The sequence below is a fragment of the Triturus cristatus genome, chromosome 4_2, assembly GCF_964204655.1.
Source record: "Triturus cristatus chromosome 4_2, aTriCri1.1, whole genome shotgun sequence".
NCBI classification, from domain to species: Eukaryota; Metazoa; Chordata; class Amphibia; order Caudata; family Salamandridae; genus Triturus; species Triturus cristatus.
This window is the reverse complement of record NC_140586.1, coordinates 641,073,606-641,097,475: the sequence shown is the minus strand read 5'-3', so window position 1 is coordinate 641,097,475 and position 23,870 is coordinate 641,073,606. Positions and strand designations below refer to the sequence as shown.

The following is a 23,870-nucleotide window of genomic DNA, read 5'->3' as shown; positions in this document are numbered from 1 at the left end:
TCACACCCACCCCGCAATTGCAGCCTCCAGGAGTGGGTGCCCACCCCGCAATTGCAGCCACTTTGAAATCTGAGCGTGAGCCCACCCAGCGTTTCCTGCATATTTTACTAGCGTGTGCCCACCCCGAGTTTTCGGCCTTCGCGCGGAAGCCCACCCCGCTTTTGTATCTATTTAAAACAGGAGCCTACCCCGTATTGCTCCCGCACGAGGAACCACCAAAAATCACCGCCGCCGGCCCGGGAGTCAGGAGCACTGCACGGGCTCCCCCACTGACGTCCGAGGTAAGCCGTGGTAGGATTGGTGCTGGCGCTGGGAGTTACCCCTCAACAGGAGAGCGTCATTCGGGAAGTCCGGAGCCTCACGGACTCCACACCGAAGTCCTGGGTCCCAGGAGGGGGCCTGGGTGAAGTGAGGAGAGGCCCAGAGACCTGGGAAGCTGCCGTAGGGAGGAAGCCGAGAATCGGGCCGGGTCCCACCCAAGGAGAGCGGTGTCCTGCAGACGGAGACTGGGAGAAGCAGAGCAAGACCTAGGACTGCCAGTGAGTGGGGCTCTACCTGATTGCTATAGTCCTTAGGCTTCCTGCTCCTATACCTCCCATCCATTGCCGGTGCCTGTCCTTCTTGAGCGGTACCGCAGAAGGGTGGGCCGCTCCAATGTGGGGGACAAATTTGGATTAAGAGAGCCAGCACCATTTTCCCCGGGGGCCATATTTGTGTAGAGAGCCCCGAGCGGAGCCCCAGAAGTGCCAGTGACTCTTGTGCTCCACAGCTGCACCACACCAGCGAGGGCAGCTGCAATGTTGGGGGATAATCTTGTTGTTAGCATTCCGGAGTGGGGCTCCCACTTGGTCAGTGCTTCGTGGGCTACACAGTGGCGCCGCAGTTGGGGGCCGCTGCAACGATTTGGGGAGTTTTTGATTTAGTAGCCCCGGAGTGTGGCCCCCAATCTGCACAGTTGTCACCAGTACTTTGTCTGCCTCATTTTTCTCAGCTGCACCACAGAAGCGGGCAGCTACGACGTTGTGGGCAACCTTCCTTTTAGAGTCCCTGAAAGGGAGGCTCCCCAGGCACGATAGTGCCAGTGCTTATTCCTACAGCTGCACCACGAGAGCGTGGGCAGCTGCAATGACTGGGGACATTTCAGTAGGTATGCTAAGGTGTTACTATGTGTTCACTGCTAATTATAGTTTATGCCCCATTCTAATAGGAGTGTGCATAAAGTATTTATGCTGGTGTTTGCCAAATATGATTCCTGCCCCATGATTGTTGTATAATGTATTTTGATTCCTGATGGTGAGGATGCCTAACGTCCGGTTATTAGGTACAAGTCTGAGCTAATGTGTTTATGCCAGATGCTAATGTGCATGCCTAATATCATGTTATTGTGTTTTAGGGTCATGCCTTATCTAAATGTGACTTATGCCTATCGTGGTATAGTGCTAGGTTCATTCTTTTACCAGTAGCTACTGGCCGTTATACTTTTATTACTGGCTGTTACACATGTATTGCTGGTGGTTTTGCATTTACTGTTTATGCTTGTGATGGTTCTGGCAGCGACCTGATTTGCGCTGCCTTGCACATAGGCCCCTGTAAATTATGACCTGGTGCCTGTAGGCAAAGTGTATATATATCTGTGATTGTGATTCTAATGTGTTTTACATAATACAAAGGCACCTTGTGTGGAGTCTCTTTTGTAGTGTGCCTAGTGTGTCGCCGCAGTGTGTGTGTGTTGCGCAAATGCTTTACACATTGCCTCTGGGATAAGCCTGACTGCTCGTGCCAAGCTACCAAGAGGGTGAGTAGGGGTTATCCTAAGGGTGTAAGACCCTTGCCCTGACTAGAACGGGGGTTTCTGCCTGGCTTTGGCGCAAGCCCTAGCCTACCGGGAATCCCCGTTTCTAACCCACTTCACATAGTTACACTCCATGACACATGCCACATAATTCCAGTACACTCAATACCACATAATTACTATCCATATATTTCCACTGCCTATCATGCCCCCTAATTCCTGTACCCAACACCACTCAACACCACACAATTCCACGCCACACAATTGCACAACAAACAATTGCAATCCAACCTACATAATTCCACTCCACACGCATCCACTGTACTCCATAACACATGCGTAAAAGACATTGTCATTAGCAACGCCATTAGCTCTCGGATTGCAGACACCTATTGGCTTGTCAATGCTTGTTATATCAAGCTGAGAGGCTGCTTTAGCTGCCTCCCCAGACTCCTGAATCCCCAAAAATGACTAAATAATAAAACATATTTACATACATAAAGGGGCTTTGTTCGTTCCTCGTAATTAATCATTCTGTTAACCCCTTCAGTGCCCATGACGAGCTGGACTCGTCATGGGCTGCGGTGGCGCTGTGCCCATGACGAGTCCAGCTCGTCATGAACTCCGCCCGCTAATGCAAGGCGCGGCACCGGGCGGGGAAAGGGGCGGGCATGCAAGGGGTTAAATTGTCGTTCATATTTTAATTCCGCCCACCAAAGCATACACCATGGCACAGTGGGTCACCCCACTTCATCCATTGACTCTCTTCCCACTCAGTGACTGTAGTTTGCTTCTGCACATGTGCATATACACCTAAAAGGTAGTCTACTGCCGTTACACGGCTGGTGGGTTAATCTGTTCATTCAGTTTTTTTCATCTATATTCTTTTTTTGCATTGCCAGTGTTTACAATTTTCTATCTGCAACGCCACGCTGCACTGCACGCTAGTTTTGTGAGGAGTATCGTGTGTGCTCTGCATGGGGGAGAGTGAACTCACCAGCGTGATTTCAGCAATAAGAATCCTACTATAACGGCACATTAAATCCGATGATATCTAAATAGCAGAATCCGATAATATCTAAATAGCAGAACATTTGACATCTCTTCGAGAGAGAACACTGCCACACCCTAATGTGACAATACAGTTCAATAACCATTCAAATAACATTTGCCATGGTAGTTTCTCATATACAGCACTGTGCATCATGCCTCATGCCTCTGAAAGCTTTCCATATAAAGAATTCCAACGGAACCGCTCCTTTTCCAGCAAGCATTGGCATAGCCAATAGCCCTGGCCTTGTCTGTCTCTTTTATATGGCAATGTTGAATGCATTATTAAGTTAATAGGTTAATAAAATGAGTATGTGTATGTTTTTAGGTTTCACTAGTAATGGCGAGTGTACCAGGATTAGGTTTGGCATGTGATGGTGCTTGTTCCATTTTGGCAAACACTGTATTCAGTACATACTCCATTGACATCGAAAGGGGCTTCAGGTCAGCCTACCACGATTGGCTTGAGACATTGTTAAACACAAATGTGACTATGCAGCCGACAGATGGGCTCACACAGTAGCATAGTGGAGTAGCTTGGTGCAGTGTACTGCAAGGCATTTTCCTCAGAGGAGACTACAAGGGAGCTTCAAAGTTGAAGTTGCACTATGCTGCCTAACGAGGTCCTCACAGAAGAGTGCAATTGAGAAGGAATGCTGGAGTTGCACTATACTGCCAACGTAGATCCTCACATGGGGGACAATAGAAATGGAGATGCAAAGCTTGTTGCATCATATTACCAACAGAGGACCTCACAGAAGAGTACAGTGGCATCATAGTGGCCGTTTCTTGGTGTATATTTGCAATTTTGAAGAGCAAGTTCTGCAAAAGGAACAGAACCATGACTTCTTGAATATACCAAACCTTGTTTTCATATCTACTCTAATTACTTCTGCTCATTTTCTGTAGGATAAATAATTATACCAAAACTTATTATAGAAGGAGTCATCAGTGCAACTTACATTACATATCTTGAGTGTTATGAAAATAGTTTCTGACACCCTGCTATACATAGTTACTAGCAGTCAGTGGGCAGTAGAAGTGTTGAAAGTTCGATTCTTGGGGAGCAACGTTATAGGTGTATGTATACATGTGTATGGTCAAAATATAGTCACTAAAAATGAAGGGATCAAATGGCTGAAATGGGCAGGTCAATTGATCTATGCTTTGTGCTGTGGTGGGAGGGAACATTATTTTGCTAAGGATTTTACCATCCTTAAATTATAGGTATTAGGGCGGGATACTCACCATGCACTTCGGTGGGAATCACTGTCACTCAGTGTTGGAATACTTGTTAATTGTTTTGTTGCGGTTTGTTGGATTCACTGGTTGTTTGGAGAATAGTGTGGGTGGTGGGACAGGGTGGTTAGATGACAGGTTTTCATGGAGGTCTGTGGCTGCAGTTCATGTTATCATCAAATAAGGTTACTTCTAATTTGGCTGTAAATTGTATACCTTGTTACATGGTGACCTGGATTCTGGATAAATGTCTTAAATTACTCTCTTGTAATGTCTGAAGGTTCAATGACTTCAAAAAGGCCCAACCAGTATTGACATATCTGGATAGACATGACTGATTCTGCTGTTATACAGGTGACATACTCAAAAGCAACAGGACACACAGTTTGCTGCTGAATGATGATATCTTACATATGTTGTCTCTTGGTTTATGCTCAAGAAGTGTACCCATCCTCATATTCCAAACTCTGGGCATCAAATGTATAAAAGTGCATTCAGATATTGAATAAAGATACTTTGAAATTCTATTTGACATGTCAGTACTTGTTATCAATACATTTGGGCCTAGTATACAGAGCCCTGATTTTTGGGGTGGAATATTAGACCTATGTAGGTGACTTTACAAATGTAATTTACTATCTAGATACTAGTATTTCAATCCAGTCGATCCTCCCAATGAGCCGTTCTGCTATCCTTATTAACTAATTTATTTGTCAGCATGTAATGCTGCAATCACAGTTGTAAATGTAATTGTTCGGCAGTTCTTGATGATCAAAAAATCTGTTAGTATGTACTTCTGCTGCCAATTATTTGAGTTGATACTTTGAAATCTTTTTTGCAGCCCCTCCACCACTTCCTCCTAAAAATGTTCCTGCATCACCACCAAGAACCGGCTCCCCATTACCCACCGGACCTGGTGAGTCAAGAATATCAGCATCCAGATGCACTTGCAAGCATACGCTACGGTTTTATCTAATGAATAGACCTTTAAATGTTTTAAGTAGCATTGCACAGTCCAGTATTTGTATGCATTGTACCTTACAATTCTTCAAGTGCATGAGTTTAATGGTGAACGTCTGAATAACCAACCCGGTGAGCTGGTTATATGCCTATAAACAGTACAACTAATATGTCTTTCAGTATTTCATTAAAATATTTCAATATGGGTGTATCCTCCTGTTGACTAGTAAGGGCCAGATTAATAACGGTTTTTCAAGGTACTCGTTGGGGATAAAGTTAAATGAAATGTTAATCATTTGCACAGTAGGTCATAGCCTGAAAATCTGATGTGTATCTAAACCTTCCCTAAGGAGTAACATTGTACACACCTATTTTAAGTTAACTGCAAAACCTAATGTGTTATTGGATCTCACGAAAATACTGGTGAATATTGTTTCCATTTGTGTTTCACTGAAAAAAGGGCTAATGAGATTTTGACTCTCACAGGAAATGTAAGCAGTTTAGAAATGGAAGTTGTGAGTTACGTTGCTTAACCTATTATAATATTAGATGCTGCAGGGCGGTGTCATGCTCCAGAAAGCCAAAAGTAGTCACTTGTAAATATAATCAGAATCCAGAATTGCTTTGTTGGACCAAAATGCATGTCACCCTATTGTGATACACCTTTGTTTTTAAATCTGTTTTTCAGGGTTTTACATGTCATGTTCAATTTGCTTGTCAAATACATCTCTATATTTTACACAAGTTCAATGAATACCCAAATATATTTTACTTATTTCTTATCACCCCCACCATTTAAGTTTGCATATCAAACGTGCATGTTATCTTTTTGCCCAAACACTATTTCTCATGTACAAATATATTCATCATCTAATCCTCTTGTGAATCTTGTCAACTCTTAGCATCTATTGTTTCCATGTTACAATATCGGCTTTGGATTTCGGGTTAATACCGGTCTTCCTGCAATCCCTATTCCAATAGTAATTTTTCTTATGTGCCCTTGCTTGTTTTTAGTGAATATCAATCCTTCTGCAAGCTGGAGTCATCCCTAGGGCTGTGATTTTTGTATATTATTTGCACATTTATTTTTTTCTCATCTACTTTTTTATGATTGTTTTCAGGGCTATTTTTCTGTTTACTTGTCCACCAACAACCAATCATTGGCGCCGCACTACTTAAAAAGTGTATTCCCCAAAAAGATTAAATTCTTTTTTCCAGACATCCTTGACTCTTGGCTCTGCCTCCTGTGCGTATATTTTCTACGCTAACCCCGTTCTCTGATAAATGCTGCTGGTTTTGATTATTTAACTCTTTCATTAATTTCATTTATCAGCCTTCTGGTGTCTTGTCGCTTTAGGCTGCATAATATTTGCAAAATCAAACCTTTGTGCAATTTGCTTGTTCTCAAACTTCTTAAACTGATGACGGTTCATTTTTACATATACTAATGCTCTTTATTGTACATAGTTCTTCTCAAATGTCTACTTTTTCCTCTTCATTTTATCCAGAATTCACATGGATTTCCACTTTGCTCCCTCCACTATTGTAACTTCATGAGTCCAACCTACTGTGCTCAGCTAAATTGGCTTCCATCTTCACTTGTGTTTAGGCTGTGTTTTCTCTCTATTGGTTTCAAATGTTTCCGCCCTCTATTTCCTTTTTTATGTGTGCTCTTTTTATTTGTATACTCCTGCTCAATTTCTTAATTCTTGTTCCCAAAATATTTGTGTTACTTTACCTCCTTTTGCTTCTTTGTGTTTTCATTCGTGTTACTGACCCTAAATTATTAAACTATTTTCCAGTTGTGATATGTTCTGCTCCTTCACTTTTTATCATTAGGAAACAACTTAAGGATCACTGTTCATTCATACGTGATCATGTGCAAGCTGACTTGTACCTACTCTGTTTATTCATATTTAATGTACTGTTTTGTCATCATATTACCTTTTTTTTTTTTGTTTGAATGTTTTATTATTTTTCAAAAAAGCATAAACATGGTAAGGGGTTGAAATTTCAGAATCAGGGACAACGCCAAGTATGTATCAACATCACATAAAACATGTCGAGGCAGCATAATTGCACATAATATGGCATATTTCGTAGTGTCACCTACCACAATGAGAATGTTTAGAGTCATTCCAAAAGGTTGTAGGCATGGACTTCTCAATGTGTGAGTGCTTGTGAAGTTCTTACAGCAAGGCCTTTATTAATCATATCCCATGTAAAGTTAGGGTAAAAGAGCAATACTAAAAAAATGCATGTATTTCTTAAAATACATAATTTTTTGCCACACATAGCATGAAAGATGTTTTTTAAGTTTGAATGGCGCCGTTTGGTTGTCTGTGGTAAAACAATGGAAATTCATTTTATTATGATATTCAGAAGGTGAAGGTAAATCATTTTTACTGTGTTAATAATCACATCTGCCTTTTAGCTTGTCTTAACTCCAGCTATAGTTTGTACAGGTGAAAGGTGAAGTCAATAGCCTAAAATGTTCAGGAGATCTGTTTACAATCAGACCTACATCATTGGTGCTGTCAGACACAAGAAAATACTAAGGATGTGTCTTCCCCAATTTCCTTAAATTTAGCTAAGTAGGTTACAGTATAGTACAAACAATCTAAAAGACAAACTGCTTGGCCAAGCAGCATGAGTCATGGGTTTATTATGAATACTCACTTTGTGGTTCATCTATAGTGAACAACCATTTCAGAAACATTTTAATCAGTTGCTTGTTCATTTACATAAAAAGAAACTTGTGAAAGCAGCTATGGGGTGCATGTCTTGAGCTGTCCTTGTGGGCATTACATTTACAATATCAAATGCAAACTTGGAAACTAATTTTGAAACGTGTGTACCATATAAAATACGTACTAGTTGTAAGCACTGGTCAGACATGCTGATCAAATTCATGAAGGGAAGAATTGATAATTAAAATGTATAGAGTTGGAACACCAGTGAGAATGTCAATTAATTTTACGGATATATACTTTACAACGGCATGGTCCTAATTTGAATGCTGAAATGCATGTACGTTTAGAATAACTTAATTGGATAAAATATCAGTTATGATATAATTAACTCTAATTACCCACTAAGTGTATTTATAAGGAATGCTCGGTTGCGAATTTGAGGAGCAAAATATGAAAATAAAAACAAAAAACATAATTGGCAGCATATCCCGCAACCATTTGGTTACAGAATCAAAACATGGAAGATGAACTTGGAAGATTGGTATAAGTATAGAAGTAGAAGAATAACTCTTCACCCATGATTAAGTGGCTTCCTTTTGAATGAAATGTGTCAGATCTTGTTTTTAAATAGGTTTTTGTTCTGTTAACAGCGTTGGAGGGATTTTTAACTAACTGGTAATTAGAAGCCTAGAAATTCCTCTTTGTGGCTTCTATATCTTTAAACGTTTTTCATGGTACATCTCCTGTTGCTACTTTGTGAAAATAAAAAAATGATTGGGAGCATAATGTTTGTTGCATAAAGTAGGGCTGAAAACCCATCTTTTGGTAAATATTCACTAACACTGTGATATTAATGTCCGTATCATTGTTTGAAATTTCAGCCTCAAAAGATAAAGAAATTCATCCGTAAGTGTTTCCACAAGCAAGCTTGCCATCTTGAGTCGGATTGTTTTTTTTAGTGTGCGAGAAATAAGTCCTACTAGGATGAACCCTAGAATGTATAGTCTCATGTGTTGCCAGAAATTTATCTGAGTGAGTGCACCAACCTGTCTTAGAGTGTAAGCTAAATAGCATTGTAAATTTTGCACGGCCCACCCTCTTTACACAAACATCGTTTTTTCAATTATTGTTTCAATTTCTAGATGCCTATCTTATTAAGGAAAAAGAGATCAATAATTTTTCCGAAAAAGAAATAGTATTTCAAGTTATTTGTTAACTCAGACGTTCTGCAAGTGGAAAATATCCCTGGTCACAACTTCACCAACTAAACTATTTATTACATTTACCTGTATTGGCTTGTTAAGTGATCCCACTACGTATATCTAACATGAACCTCTGCTTGAAAAACCATCTTGAATTCTTAAATACAATTTCGTTTTTCTTAGTTTATTTTGTAGCAGGCTACAGTTTTAAAATTGTTGCATTCCTTCCTAAAGATTTCTTTTTCTGTTTTGGGAAGAAGAGAGTACAACAAAATATCTAAATTTATCCCAACATTTGCAGCCCTATCGCTGTTCAGCAAAATGTTTTTGCAAGTTCTGGTTCATCATAATAACAATGAGCTAGATACATAAAGTAAATGGTGACAGAGTTCATCTCAGTTTTATTTCATTACTAATAATATTTTGAGGGTTGTCAAGTTACTAAAACTCTGTGCAAATGGTTCATGCACAGTAGGTAAACAATTGCTTTAAGCTAGGGGCTAATTCCAAAAGCGTCCATGTCCTGCCAAGGAAACCCTTTCAAATGCTTTTGTGTGTCTTTGCTGATCACCGAAGTGAATGGATCAGCCAAGTAGAATCACACATCATAAAAACGTGTTGCTCCAAAAATTTAGAATCTGTATTGAAAAATGAAATTGTTGTGGACTCACGTATTACGAGGTCTTTACCTCTATAAATAAATAATATGAGAATCTACCTTTCAGCGAAGTTTGAATGTATAAATATCAAATGCATGCATACAATTTATAGGATGTCTGTAGGCACACATGCAGTGCATTTTCTTGCCATCTAGTGATGGGCTCATACATTTGCAACTTGTTTGTCTACTAAAGTTTTTTTCGAGGCACACATTATTGTGGCTTCTCTTCTCTGTGGCAATGCGCATGGTCATCGGCTTCCTTGTTTGATTGGTTTTCTCCGCATAAGGCTTGTACATATTTCGAAGCTCCAGTTTATGCTGCATTTTTGCCACATAGCCAGCCGAACCGATTCTTTCAAGAAGCAACATATTCTGCTCAGTCTGCACAAAGACATCACTACCTTAACATCCAGCGGTAAGAGTCGCCAGATCCGACTCATGGGGCTTTGCCTCGTGGTTGGCCCAATCGCCTTCCACTGCAGACTATAGAATGTGCCGTCAGGGTTGATGGATCGGACTCCATTCTAAAACTGCCCTTGGTGCAATGCAAAATTTACACAGAACGACCACCATTAGGTCTGTAACCTGTGTCTCTCCCCAGGGCATAACAAGGAGGATTGTCAGGCGTGTCTGCAGTTTACATCAAAAAAGACTCTGAGGTATCGAAACGATCAATGCCTTGCTCACAACATGGAGATGGCGGCCGAGGCAGAGTTCTTCTAAAAAGAGGAACTCTGGACCTAGGAGGAGGAGGAGGGTGGCGTGCTTTTATTGAGCGCTCCACACCAATGCTGTGTGGGGACTTGTTCCAAGAACAAGGACCACACCAAGAGCTGCGAGTACTCTGAGACATCGTAGCCAGGTACATACTAAGTGACTGCTGGAGGTGCCATGTCGTATATCAGGCTGTTAGGTTAACCCTATGGCTACACAACACACACGTTGGTGCTCCACAACCAGCTGGTTCCAGTTGACACCAAGAGAGGGCTTTGACAAGAAAGGACAAGTTGACTGTCGATCCTGATCAGGCACCCAGTTAAAAAGACCAAGCACAGCACTGAGAAACTTCACTCGAACCCAAAGACTCCAGGTCAGTCAGTCGGCGCCATAATAGCCTGCGGAATAAAAATCCTCTGCACCAAAAAGTACAGAACCAAAGGAGAAGGCAGATAAAATAAAAAACTGGTTCCAAAGAACTATTGCCATCGAAAAGCAAGATGGCGCAAAAATAATTATGAGGGGGTAATTCCTATGTAACAGAAATTTTGCAGCAACGCCTGGACAAAGGTCAAAGGACAATTTTGTTAACCTCCAGACTGAAAAAACTCACCACCTCTACAAAGAAGGCTTTAGTTGTAGGAACCTACCTTAGTACCACTAAAAAAGAAACGTGTGGCACACAAAGGCACCAGTCTACCACCATCTCAGACTCGTTCACCTCCACAGTCTCTCACAGGGTCTGGACACACTATCAGACAAAGGGAGTCTAAACCCATATTCTACAGAAGACTTTGGGAAGTCCATGTACCACCCGCATAGTCATGATACCCTTAGGAGGATTGCAATGTCAACCCCTAGGATTACACTGACCTAGAACCTGTACCCATTAAGCCATTCCTGCCTGATGACACTACAAACTACCATTGTATCATTCAATGGGCAGTGTTCGACTTGGCAACCATTGGTGTGGGTTTCCCCTGTACTTTTGCCTTTGCCTCCTATGTTTTTGCCTTTGCCTCCTGTGTTTTTGCTGTGTGTATGACTTTGTTTTTGCTGGTCTAGATGCTTTGGGCACTTTGCCACTGCTGTTGAGTGTCAAACTGTAAGTGCTCCCTTTTGTAAAGTTTTGTTATGGATTAGTGATTCCATGATTGGCATATTTGATTTACTGGTCAGTCCTTAGTACAGTGCCCTGTGTGTGCCCAGGGTATGTAACTCAAATGCTGCTAGTGGGTCTGCAAAAACCAAAGGAAATGATGGACGGACTGTTGAACATTGCAAGCACTCACCCCCAGTCAACTGATCTGGGTTTAATCCATCACCATTCTTTAGCCCACTCTGCCACCCCAGTTCAGACATGGCCATATGCAAATCAGTCTGACCCTGTGCCTTATGGGAACAGTCCAGCCCGAACTGCCAAGCCATGCCTTCCCTGGACCGGAAACAAGCTTCCTAGGACCGGTTTCTGGCATTTCAGCCGTCTTCAGCCAGGCTTGCTTGAATCCAATGGCAAAGTGAGCAAGGGACTCACGTCTGAGCATACCCTGCCAACCTATGGCGAACAAAGCAAAAACCAAAGGAAATGATGGACGGACTGTTGAACATTGCAAGCACTCACCCCCAGTCAACTGATCTGGGTTTAATCCATCACCATTCTTTAGCCCACTCTGCCACCCCAGTTCAGACATGGCCATATGCAAGACGGCTGAAATGCCAGAAACCGTTCCTAGGAAGCTTGTTTCCGGTCCAGGGAAGGCATGGCTTGGCAGTTCGTGCTGGACTGTTCCCATGAGGCACAGAGTCAGACTGATTTGCATATGGCCATGTCTGAACTGGGGTGGCAGAGTGGGCTAAAGAACGGTGATGGATCAAACCCGGATCTGTTGACTGGTGTGAGTGTTTGATTGGTACTGATGATCCGTCCATCAACACCCCCTTTTGTACCGCTATTGGGTCTGCAGCACGGATTGTTCTACCCACGTATGCAGCCTCTAAATGTAACTCAGGCTCACCATTGCAGAGCCTGTGTGCAGTCTTGTACAGCCATGTCGACTTGGCAAGTGCACCCACTTGCCAAGCCCTAACCTTCCCTTTTCTTACATGTTAGTCACCCCTAAGGTAGGCCCAGGGTACCCCTGTGGGCAGGGTTCAATGTATGTGAAAGGTAGGACATGCCCTGGTGTGTGTGGCATGTCCTAATAGAGAAATACTGCCAATTTTGTTTTTCGCTATTGCAAGGCTACCTGTTTTCATTGGATAGAATGGGAAGTTTACTTATAACATCTTATAAACATAACTACCCCTGGGAACAAGGTAGGAAAATAAAGTTTAGTATGTCTGAAATCAGAATGTTGAAATGCAACTTTTAGTGAAGGTGATTTTTACATTCTGTGTTTGAAAATACCACTTTTAGAAAGTAGGTATTTTCTTGCCTAACCATCCAGTGTGCCTCTGCTAGGATGTGTATTGACTGTCTGGCTTTGGAGTGACAGGGGCTGGGATGAGCAGTGGCTCCGCAGAGTCTGGATGAGTCTGGCTAGACTGAATAGACCTCTGCTGCATGTAGAGTAGGGGGTAGGAGATTTCCTTTCATCTGAATGGGCCTAATCTACCTTCCACAATGCTGCCTCTACCTCCTGCCAGGAAGCTGCACCAGTGAGGAAAGAACTGGTTTTGGCTGGGCGCAGACACTCTGTACCTTCAGAGAACAAAGGATTTTGTTGTATAAATATTGGGGCCCAGAACTTCAGATCACTGCTGAACTAAGGAACCTGCCTGGAAGAAGGACCTGGAAAGTTGGAGGAGGAGTTCTGCCCCTGTGCTGTTGGGGTGGGCCTGCAGTGGTTGCTTCTGTCTTTGGTAGGCAAAGGACTGAACTCTGCTTTTATCACCCTGCTGTTAGAGTTTTCTCCCAGGGCTTGAAGTAGAGCTTGCCACCTGTTGGAAGTCTCAGGGATAGAAAATAGTTAAAAAATCACTTTTGGGAAATCAAGAGGAACATTTGCCAAGGAGAAGAGCTGGAGAAACTGGAAGAGGAGTACTGCCCCTTTGCTGTGTGCTGTCTGGGGTTGGCCTGCAGTGGATGTTTCTGCCAAAGAAAGGAGAAGGACTTTGTTGTGTGCTGTGTCCCCTGCTTGAGAAAGATCTCCAAGGGCTTGAAGTGGAGCTTGCCCCCTGTTCACCAGGTCTCAGGGACATCAAAGACCTCACCAAGCTTCTGGGCACCGTCTCTGGAACCGCTGGTTTCAGTTGCCACAGAAGAAAAGGGTAACCAACTCTGTCACAGAGTCCGTCGCAGGATTCCGTGTCCTGAAGTCACCGTAGACAGCACAGCCTCGTTTCACAGCCCAACCCTAGTCTCACCAACTCCGTCAACGAGCTGCTGCTTACACCGTGTCCTGCGGGCATCGTGCTCTGCACCGCTTCGCTACATGCTTTACTGACATCATCGACTCCGTCGCTGCCCGAATCAAACATTGACTGGCTCAGTCGTCGCATCGTGATCTGCCAGCACCTCATCAAGCACCATCTCATCCTGCAATGCAAGCCTTGGTCTCACCGATTCTGTCAACGAGCCGCTGCCTGCACTGAGCCATGAGGACACCGCACCCTGTAACGCTTCCATCACACATGGCAACTGCGACGGTTGCTCCTGACTGGCTTGTTACCATTGTGTCGGCTGCAACAACAAAAGGTACTGTCTCAGAGTCTGTTGACTCTTTAGCTAATCTATATTGATGCGGTTGGCTGGAATTATCTGAAAAAAACACGTTGGTTAGATTCCTTACCTTAGAATATACCCAGGCGTCAGGCTGGATCCGGAAATATTTTTCGTCAGCAGTACCCTTGCGCGTCAGTAGGCGTCGTCTGCGACTCCGCATCCGTCGTCGGCATCGTGATCGCCGAGATGACGTCAGTTCTTCTTTTTTCCGCGCCAGTAAGCGCAGATCCGGGAAGAGCATACCCGTAGTCACTTTTTGACTAACTTTTTAGGACTATTTTGGTCTATTCTTTCGAGTCGACTTCGACTCCTGGTGCCGGTAGGGATGCCCGGGATCAAGCTGTGTGACGCCTGTCACCAACTGATGTTGGTTACCGACCCCCACCATTGGTGTCTCTACTGCCTTGGGGCCGACCATGATGACAAGTCATGCCCCGACTGCCAGGCCTTGACCTCGAAGGCTATGCGGGAGCGGTCCCGCAACCTCCTCGAGATCCGGCAGTCGGCTCCGCGCCGCTCAAGGTACCAGTCGAGGAGGAGGTCGAGGGGTCGGTCGCGGAGCCCAAGTCATCACCGCTTGTCGGGTTTGAAGTCCTCACATTCAGGTAAGTCGAGGCACAGTAAGAAGAAGTCAAAGAAGTGACACCGCTCTTCTGACTCCTCTCGCCGGTCGCACGACTCGGCCGAAGGTTCGGGTGGCACCACCCGTGCGGCTCCGCAGGAGTCGCGTCCGGCCCCATACCCTCCGGTCCTAGGGCCTCACGCGACTCCGGGCGTGATTTGGGACTTCCTCGTGGCCATGAGGAGTCTCGCTTCGTCGTCGAGGCCTGCCAGCGCGCCTCCGGGCCCTGCAGGTCCGACTGGGGGGCATAGCAAGCCAGCGGCTTCGGCCCCGGCGCTGTCGTCGACGTCGGTCCCGACACCGCAGGTCCCCGTGGGATCCAGATCTGTATCCCGGTCGATGCCGGTTGACCTTACGACCCCTCCGCCGGCGCCGACCCCTATGGGGCCACCCCCGGCGCCGTCTTCGGATGACGCCGTCCCTAGTTTCAACACCCGTCTGGCGCCGCCCGGCGCTGGAGCCGATGGATGAGCATTTCATCTATAACCCGGCTCCATTTTTTCTACCTGTATACCAGAAGATGGATGAAGGGGAGGACTGGGAGGGGTCTGAGGACCCTCTGGCACAGCAGTGCCAGTTAAGTCAGGACTGGGCAGACGAGCTGGGGGATGCCAGTGGTCTCGACACTTCGCCTGACACTGGCTTCATCTCTCCTTCTTCCGTGGCTACGGAGGAGGGAGCGACTTACTCTGTGGTGCTGCGCAGGGCTGCCGAGGCCCTTCACCTAGAGCTCCCTGCAGCGGCCGTGAGGACTAACCTCCTCACTGAGGTGCTTCAACTGCCAGTAAGCTCTTCGGAGCCTCTACTGCAGTTCAATGAGGCCCTCACCGACGTTCTGATGGGCACTTGGTCCAAGCCCTCCATAGTCTCTCCTGTGGATCGGAACGTGGCCCGGCGCCACCGCCCTACTCCGGGCGACCCCAGCTTTCTGTCGGTACACCCCACCCCTGAGAGTCTGGTTATCCAGGCCTCTACGTCCCAGACCCCCTTCCCATCCGCTTTTCCGGATCGGGAATCCAAAAGCTTGGATCAGTTTGGGAAGAAACTGTTTTCCTCCCTCAGTTTGGGGCTGCGGTCCATTAATACGGCGTGCCTTTTGGACCGTTATACCCACTCCCTGTGGGATACGGTTGCAGACGTGCTGCCCCAGTGTCCGGAGGAGGCCAGGACACAGCTCGCCCAGGCTCTTGCTGAGGGGCGGGATGCAGCACGATACTCCATTCGATGTGGACTTGACACCACGGACTCGCTGGGTAGAGCGATTGCGACAACTGTTGCTATTCGTCGTCACGCCTGGCTGAGGTCCACAATTTTTTAAGGAATGTCCAGAGCACCCTCATGGACATGCCCTTCGGTGGCCGTCGCCCTTTTGGCGACAAAGCTGATACTCCAGGGCTACGGCCAAGTCCTTGGGCCTCTCAGCCTCGCTCCCGCAAACTTCCGCTTTTCGCCCCTTTCATGGCCAAGGGAGGGGCACCCTCACGTTCGTCCAGCCACAGGCCGCAGAACCAGCCTCAACGCGGTCGCGGACGTGGATTCTGCTGTGGCGGAGCATGGGGACAGAGAGCCGGTCAGTCCACATCTGCTCCCGCAGCATCTTGGGTGCTGCATTAGTGCAGGTCGCGCTGTCATTGTGCAGTGTTTTTAAAACTACCAGTTGTGTATTTTCGTTTTTTTCTTGGATTCCCCCTGTTTTTACTGTTACTCTGCCTGGGTTCTCGTCCCCTTACCTGCATTTTAATTCTGGAAAGCGCACCGCCGTTTGGCGGGTCCGGGTCCCGGGGTTGGACTCTTGTGGGCGCCATTTTGGCTTGGGTTGGTGGAGATTTAGGCGGGCGCCATCTTGGAGCGTCCCGACGCTCGAGCTCTTCATTGCGACGCCTACTTAAGGCGGACTCGCTGGTCTTTCATTTAGATTGGGTGCTGCATTAGTGCAGGTCGCGCTGTCATTGTGCAGTGTTTTTAAAACTACCAGTTTTGTATTTTCGTTTTTTTTCTTGGATTCCCCCTGTTTTTACTGTTACTCTGCCTGGGTTCTCGTCCCCTTACCTGCATTTTAATTCTGGAAAGCGCACCGCCGTTTGGCGGGTCCGGGTCCCGGGGTTGGACTCTTGTGGGCGCCATTTTGGCTTGGGTTGGTGGAGATTTAGGCGGGCGCCATCTTGGAGCGTCCCGACGCTCGAGCTCTTCATTGCGACGCCTACTTAAGGCGGACTCGCTGGTCTTTCATTTAGATTGGGTGCTGCATTAGTGCAGGTCGCGCTGTCATTGTGCAGTGTTTTTAAAACTACCAGTTTTGTACTTTCGTTTTTTTCTTGGATTCCCCCTGTTTTTACTGTTACTCTGCCTGGGTTCTCGTCCCCTTACCTGCATTTTAATTCTGGAAAGCGCACCGCCGTTTGGCGGGTCCAGGTCCCGGGGTTGGACTCTTGTGGGCGCCATTTTGGCTTGGGTTGGTGGAGATTTAGGCGGGCGCCATCTTGGAGCGTCCCGACGCTCGAGCTCTTCATTGCGACGCCTACTTAAAGTCGTCCTCTCCCGCGCTGCGGGACCGCGCTGTGGGACGCCGTCGCTTAGCCGGAGTCGTGCCAGAGTCCTGCCCGTCTGCGCTCGTCCGCGTCGAGGAAGCGTGAGCGGGGCCTGGACTCTGACAGTTAGTCATTGTACCATCATGCAGAATACTTCGACGCTCAGGTACAATCGTGCCGCTCTGCTTTCTATTAGAGAGAGGCTTACGGTGTGTGTGCAAGACTCTGTGCACCCGTTGTCGGGTCCCTATGACTGTGCCTGTGGCAGTTTGTCACTTGATACCCCGTCTGGGGTGCGCGCTGTAGAAAGGGATGCCTCTAATACACGTACTAATATCTCTGAGCGTGTACTTCGCATCTGGAGTCTGAACGTGAGATCGTTGGTCAAGCACCATCAGTGCTTACGTGACATCATCGAAAAAGACTCTCCTGACCTTATCTTTCTCACTGAGACTTGGCTTCAGGATGCGGACACTGCAATAATCAATCTGGCATTCCCTTCTAATTATACAGTGTTCACTCTTAATCGCACTTCTAGGGGGGGTGGCATAGCTATGGTGATAAAATCCTACTTCCCGGCTGAATGGAAAGCTCTTGATTTACCAGCGTGTGAGAGCGCTTCTTTTAAGGTAGCTTTCAGCCATCAGTTTACTCTTAGTGGTATGCTTATCTACCGCCCGCCAGGGAATGACACTGTCTTCAAGGCCGCTCTTATTGACGTGGTCAGCTCTTTAGCTCCGAGATGTGCCAATTTTAACATCGTAGGTGACCTCAATATCCATTTTGATCAGAGGTCATCAGCACCTATTAATACCTTGCTAGCGGACCTTGAAGCCATGCAAATGATCCAACTTGTTACCTCCCCTACCCACACAGGAGGTCATATCCTTGACCCCTTCTTTACCACACTGGAGCGGGTTAGTGTTTCTGACCCGATGGTGGTAGGCTGGACTGACCATCTGCTGGTTAAAGTTTCATGCCCTATAGATGACCCACAATTTAAACCTGTGGATAGACTGATCCTTAAAAGAAATTGGCACAAGCTCAAACGGGAGGAGTTTTATAAGATCTTGGAGGCGCAGCCCCTGGGCAATCTGCTGAATGTGGAACAAGGATACAAGCAGTTTTGTAACTGGGTCCTAGCCGCCCTTGACTCTCTTATACCGATGCGCTGGTCGAAATGCCATGCTAAAGTTCCCAGCCCATGGTATAATGATACTCTTGCCGAGCTTAAGAGAACGTGCCGGCAAGCTGAGAGGGCGTGGCGGAAATCCTTTGATCCCACCCTGAAATCTTCGTATTTTGCCCAGCTTAAGATCTATCACAGGGCAATCTGTCAAACTCGGGCCGCATACTATGCTTTCGAGTTTCAGAATAGCCCCAACCTGTCTAAATTAATTTTTAAGGCTCTTAAAGACCTGATGGGTAAACTGGCCACCTCGGTGGAAATCTGCACGGACTCTCACTGTGAAAGTTTGGCATCCTTCTTCGTGGAGAAAGTGCAGGCGATCTACCGAGGATTTACGCCATCTGTGCCCGGTGCTGAGCAAACTGGTGTGATAGCTATGGCTCACGAAACCCTGTCCTCCCTGCCAGTAATGTCTGACGAGGTTTTCGATACTCTGAGCCTCAAAATTAAATCCGGCTCTCCATTAGATCCGCTGAAGCCAGAGCTATTCAGACTTCTTCCTCCCTTATGTCGTGAGCCTTTACTGGATTTGATCAATCTATCGCTCACATCGGGCGTGGTCCCAGCTTACTGGAAGCAGGCAGTGGTCAGCCCTATTTTAAAGAAGCCTAACCTTGACCCCCTATTGCCAGAAAACTATCGTCCCATCTCCCTCCTGCCCTGGACCGCCAAGGTTACTGAGGCACACGTGAATTCCATCTTGTCTGCCCACCTTTTTCGAAATAACATTCTTGACCAGAGCCAGAATCGTTTTCGTGCACAACACAGCACCGAAACTGCACTGCTCTTTATGACCGAGCACTTGCGAACGGTGCTGGATGCTGGGCAGACAGCGGCGCTCCTCCTGTTAGATCAGAGCGCCGCGTTTGACACTGTGTCTCACGACATCCTGATCCGGTGCTTGGAGGGAGTGGGAATTGAGGGGACTGCTCTCCAATGGTTTCGCTCTTTCCTTTCGGACCGGTTTTTTAAAGTGGCTATTCCACCTTGTCAGTCCTCTTTCCATCCACTGGGGCTGGGGGTTCCGCAGGGCTCTGCGTTGAGCCCTACTCTATTTAATCTATATGTGAAACCGCTGGCTGCAGTCGTCAGACAATGTGGCCGTACTATGACATCATATGCTGACGACACGCAGCTGGCGGTGACACTCAGCGGTGCCCCCGAGGTGAACGCTCCCAGATTTCGTGCAGGACTCATAGCCGTGGCAAATTGGATGCGTACTAACTGTTTGCAGTTAAATGCCAAAAAGACCGAGGTCCTGATTTTAGGAAAGCAGGCGGAGCTTTGGGGAGACCAGTGGTGGCCTCCAGAATTGGGGGTGACTCCCATCCCAGCTGCCGAAGTTAAGAACTTGGGGGTTTGGCTGGATCCTACACTGTCTTTTACCGGCCACACGAAGAAGGTTGCAGCTACCTGTTATGGTATTCTGCGAGGGCTGAGACCGGTCCTCAAATTCTTCGACCCCCCCTTACTCGGCAACTGGTGGTCCAAGCCTCCATTCTTTCTCGGCTGGACTATGGGAGTGCGCTGCTGCTCGGAGTGAATCAGGCGGAGGCTACTAGATTGCAAAGGGTGCAGAATGCCGCGGCGCGTGCCATCGTTTGCCTCCCTAGACAGTGCTCTGTCTCTGCAGTTTTGACCTCTCTCCACTGGCTGCCGGTTAGACAGAGAATTAAATTTAAGGCTCTCTGCCTGACATTTAAAATCTTGAAGCTTTCCTCTCCTCCAGCCCTCGCTAAGCTTGTCTCCTCCTATGTTCCTACGCGGTCTCTTAGATCGGAATCTCTCCATCTGGCGGTCAATACACGGTTTAGACTGAGTAGGATGGGAGGTCGCTCTTTTCGAGTATTATCAGCAGGATTATGGAATTCTCTCCCTGTCCATATTCGAGCCCTGAACAGCCTTACTTCCTTTAGGCGCGCCATAAAAACTTTTTTGTTTCCAACCGCTGACTGATTCCCTCCTTTTCCCTTATTAGCATAGATTTGTTGTGCTGTGGTACCTGATCAGGCGCCGGGACGCCCCTTGGCTGGGGCAGCTGCGCGCCTTATAAAAACGATTAACATAACATAACATCTGCCTCAAAGCCTTCCTAGTCCGAGCTTTCAGGCCCATTCCACGCCGGTGGGAGGCAGAGTTCGCCATCACCTGCTCCACTGGCGTACCATCACATCGGACAGGTGGGTGCTGCAAATCTTCCGAAGAGGCTACGCCCTCCCCTTAGAGGCCACCCCTCCAGCCATGCCACCGCAGTACCACCGCATGTCGGGGGTCACTTGCTACTTCTGCAGGAGGAAGTTACGGCCTTCTTGGCCAAGGGGGCCATCAAGCGCGTTCCTTGCCCAGAAGTAGGACGGGGTTGTTACTCCCACTACTTTCTGGTCCCCAAGAAGGGCAAAGGGGGCCTACGCCCTATCTTGGACCTCAGGAGCGTCAATGCCTTCCTCCGGAAGGAGAAGTCCAAGATGCTCACTGTAGCTCAAGCTCTGGCTGCCCTTGACCCTGGAGACTGGATGGTAGCGTTGGACTTGCAGGACGCATATTTGCACATCCTCGTCCTGCCGGCCCACCGGCGTTACCTGCGGTTCACGGTTGGCCACGAGCACTTTCAGTTGATCGTGCTCCTCTTCGGCCTCACCAGTGCCCCTCGGGTGTTCACGAAAGTGATGGCGGTGGTCGCAGCTTATCTGCGCAGATTGGGGGTTCCAGTCTTCCCCTATCTCGACGACTGGTTGTTGAAGGCTGGCTTGCCCCAGGCAGTAGTCTCCCACCTCCAGACTACGGCCGACCTCCTGCATCTGCTGGGGTTCTCCATCAACGTGCCGAAGTCACATCTGAGTCCCTCCCAGAAGCTCCTTTTCATCGGAGCGGTTCTGGACTCGGCGCAGTTTCGTGTCTGTCCTCCCGAACAGCGGGTTCTTGATATTCAGGCTCCGATTCCAATCTTTCAGCCTTTATCCAGAGTTTCGGTCAGGATGGTTCTACGGCTGCTTGGTCTGATGGCCTCCTGCATCCTGCTGGGACATCACGCCAGGTGGTGTATCCGGGCTCTGCAGTGGGACCTGAAGTTCCAGTGGGCGCAACATCAGGGCAACCTGTCCGACCACGTCCTTATCTCGGAGGGCACTGCGAGACAGTTGCAGTGGTGGCTCATGGACCGCGATTGGGTCTGCGGCAGATCCCTCTCCCTACCCCAACCGGAGCATGTAGTGGTGATGGATGCGTCCCTCCTGGGATGGGGGGGGGGGGGCACATGGGAGAGGCGGAGATCAGAGGCCTCTGGTCTCCGGCGGAGTCCCGGCTCCATATCATCCTATTGGAGCTGCGGGCGATCCGGCTTGCACTGAAGGCATTCCTTCCCTCTGTCCGGGGAAGTGTAGTGCAGGTGTTCACGGACAACACCACCGCCATGTGGTATTGCAACAAACAGGGCGGGGTGCAGTCGAAGACCCTTTGTCAGGAGGCTCTGCGCCTCTGGACGTGGCTGGAACATCAGGGCATCACCCTGGTGGTTCAACACCTGGCGGGTTCTCTGAACGCCAGGGCGGACGATCTCAGCCGCCGATGCATGATGGATCACGAATGGTATCTGAACTCGGACGTGGCGCAAGGCCTCTTTCGACGATGGGGAGAGCCTTGGTTAGATCTATTCGCCACCGGAGAGAACGTGCAATGTCATCAGTTCTGCGCGTTCGAATTTCCAAGGCCACACTCGCTCGGAGACGCTTTTCGTCGCGAGTGGAGTTGCGGTCTGTTATACGCCTTTCCGCCTATACCACTTCTGCCCATAGTGCTGAAGATCAGGCCCGACCGGGCCCGAGTCATCCTTGTGGCCCCGGATTAGGCACGAAGATACTAGTATCCCGAGCTACTCAGTCTATTAATCGATCCCCCGATTCGACTGCCTCTTCAGGAGGACCTTCTGTCGCAGCAACAGGGGACGGTCCTCCACCCGAGCCTGTCCAGCCTCCGCCTCCACCTCCATGCGTGGCGATTGAGCGGCGGCAGTGATGCCATTTGACTTGCCTCCTGAAGTCTGTGATGTCATTCTGGCAGCCAGGCGTCCCTCCACTAAAACGGTATACGCCTCAGGTGGAACAAACTTGTGGCATGGTGCACAGCAAAGGCTGTGAATCCCCTTTTCGCCCCTCTATCTGAGATTCTCCTCTTTCTTCTTTCCCTGGCCCAGCAGGACTCTGCTCTGGGCACCATCAAGGGATATCTTTCAGCTATCTCTGCCTTTTTACGGCTTCCTGATCAGCCTTCTCTTTACAATACCCCTGTTGTAAATATATTCTTAAAAGGCATTACTCACATGTTTCCTGCTGTCCCCTTTGTAATGCCTCAGTGGGACTTGAATCTGGTGTTAACCTATCTGATGTGCGCTCCTTTTGAGCCACTTCATAACTGTCCTGTTCGTCTTCTGACTGCTTTCCTGGTTGCCATCACCTCTGCCAGAAGAGTGAGTGAGCTCCAGGCTCTTTCTTCTAAACCAGGCGGCAACGTGGGCCTCGCTGCACACGTTTGCTAAGCATTGTTGCCAGCACAGCCAAGTCCGGAGAGACTGCTTCTTTGGCCATTCCGTTCTCCAGGACTTCCTGGTGTGATCTTGGTTCACAGACCCACCACCGGGATTGGTATTGCTGGGGTATCTATTTTAAGGTAAGGAATCTAACTAACGTGTTTCTTTCAGATGAACAAGTTACTTACCTTCGGTAACGATATGTCTGTAAGAAACATTATTTAGTTAGATTCCTTACCGCCCCACCCATCCTCCCCGTTCTGCGAACTGATATCTAGGGTTAAGGTCATACCTTTCAGGGCCCTAGTTTCATGGCACCAGTGTCGGTTTCTTGCATGGCTCTGCGTTTCTGGTGCGGAAAGCTATGTACAGAACTGATGTCAGTGCGCAAGGGCGGTGTCTAAGTACTCCGTCATCCTGGCGATCACGACGCCGACGACGGATGCGGAGTCGCAGACGACGCCTACCGACGCGTGAGGGTACTGCTGACGAAAAATCTTTCCTGATCCAGCCTGATGCCTGGGGATATTCTAAGGTAAGAAATCTAACCGTTTCTTACAGATATATTGTTACCGAAGGTAAGTAACTTGTTCGTTAGACTTATTCAGTATCGTGGTAGCCCCGGACAGAGCTACAGAGTAGGAGGAACTGTATCTTCACATTTTTCCTGCAATTTAAAGGCTATTTTGCACTGTAACCATTTTTAAGAGTATTGTATGTTGGTGTTTTGTCGTTTCTGGTCTTGTTGGTTTAGATAAAATTTGCTTATTTTTCTAAACTGGTGTGGTGTATATTTGTAGCTGTGTTCACTGTGTTACTGTATGCATGCACAAATGCTTTACACACTGCCTCTGAGATAAGCCTAACTTCTTGTGCCAAGCTACCAAGGGGGTGAGCAGGGGTTATTTTAGAAATGTATCCCCCATACCCTGACTAGGAAGAAGGATCCCTACATGGATAAAGGTGCAAAA

At 47.4% G+C, this 23,870-nt stretch overlaps 1 protein-coding gene across 8 annotated transcripts in view; it reads left to right on the top strand.

Moving 5' to 3' along the window:
* Positions 1–23,870, top strand: part of SGIP1 (SH3GL interacting endocytic adaptor 1) — a 1,140,118-nt gene that overhangs the window by 782,522 nt on the left and 333,726 nt on the right. For all 8 annotated transcript variants that reach the window (XM_085602350.1, XM_085602347.1, XM_085602346.1 and 5 more), the window contains one exon: positions 4,923–4,997. In XM_085602350.1, coding sequence (XP_085458476.1) covers positions 4,923–4,997 — 75 coding nt within the window. The remainder of the gene's footprint in view (positions 1–4,922; positions 4,998–23,870) is intronic.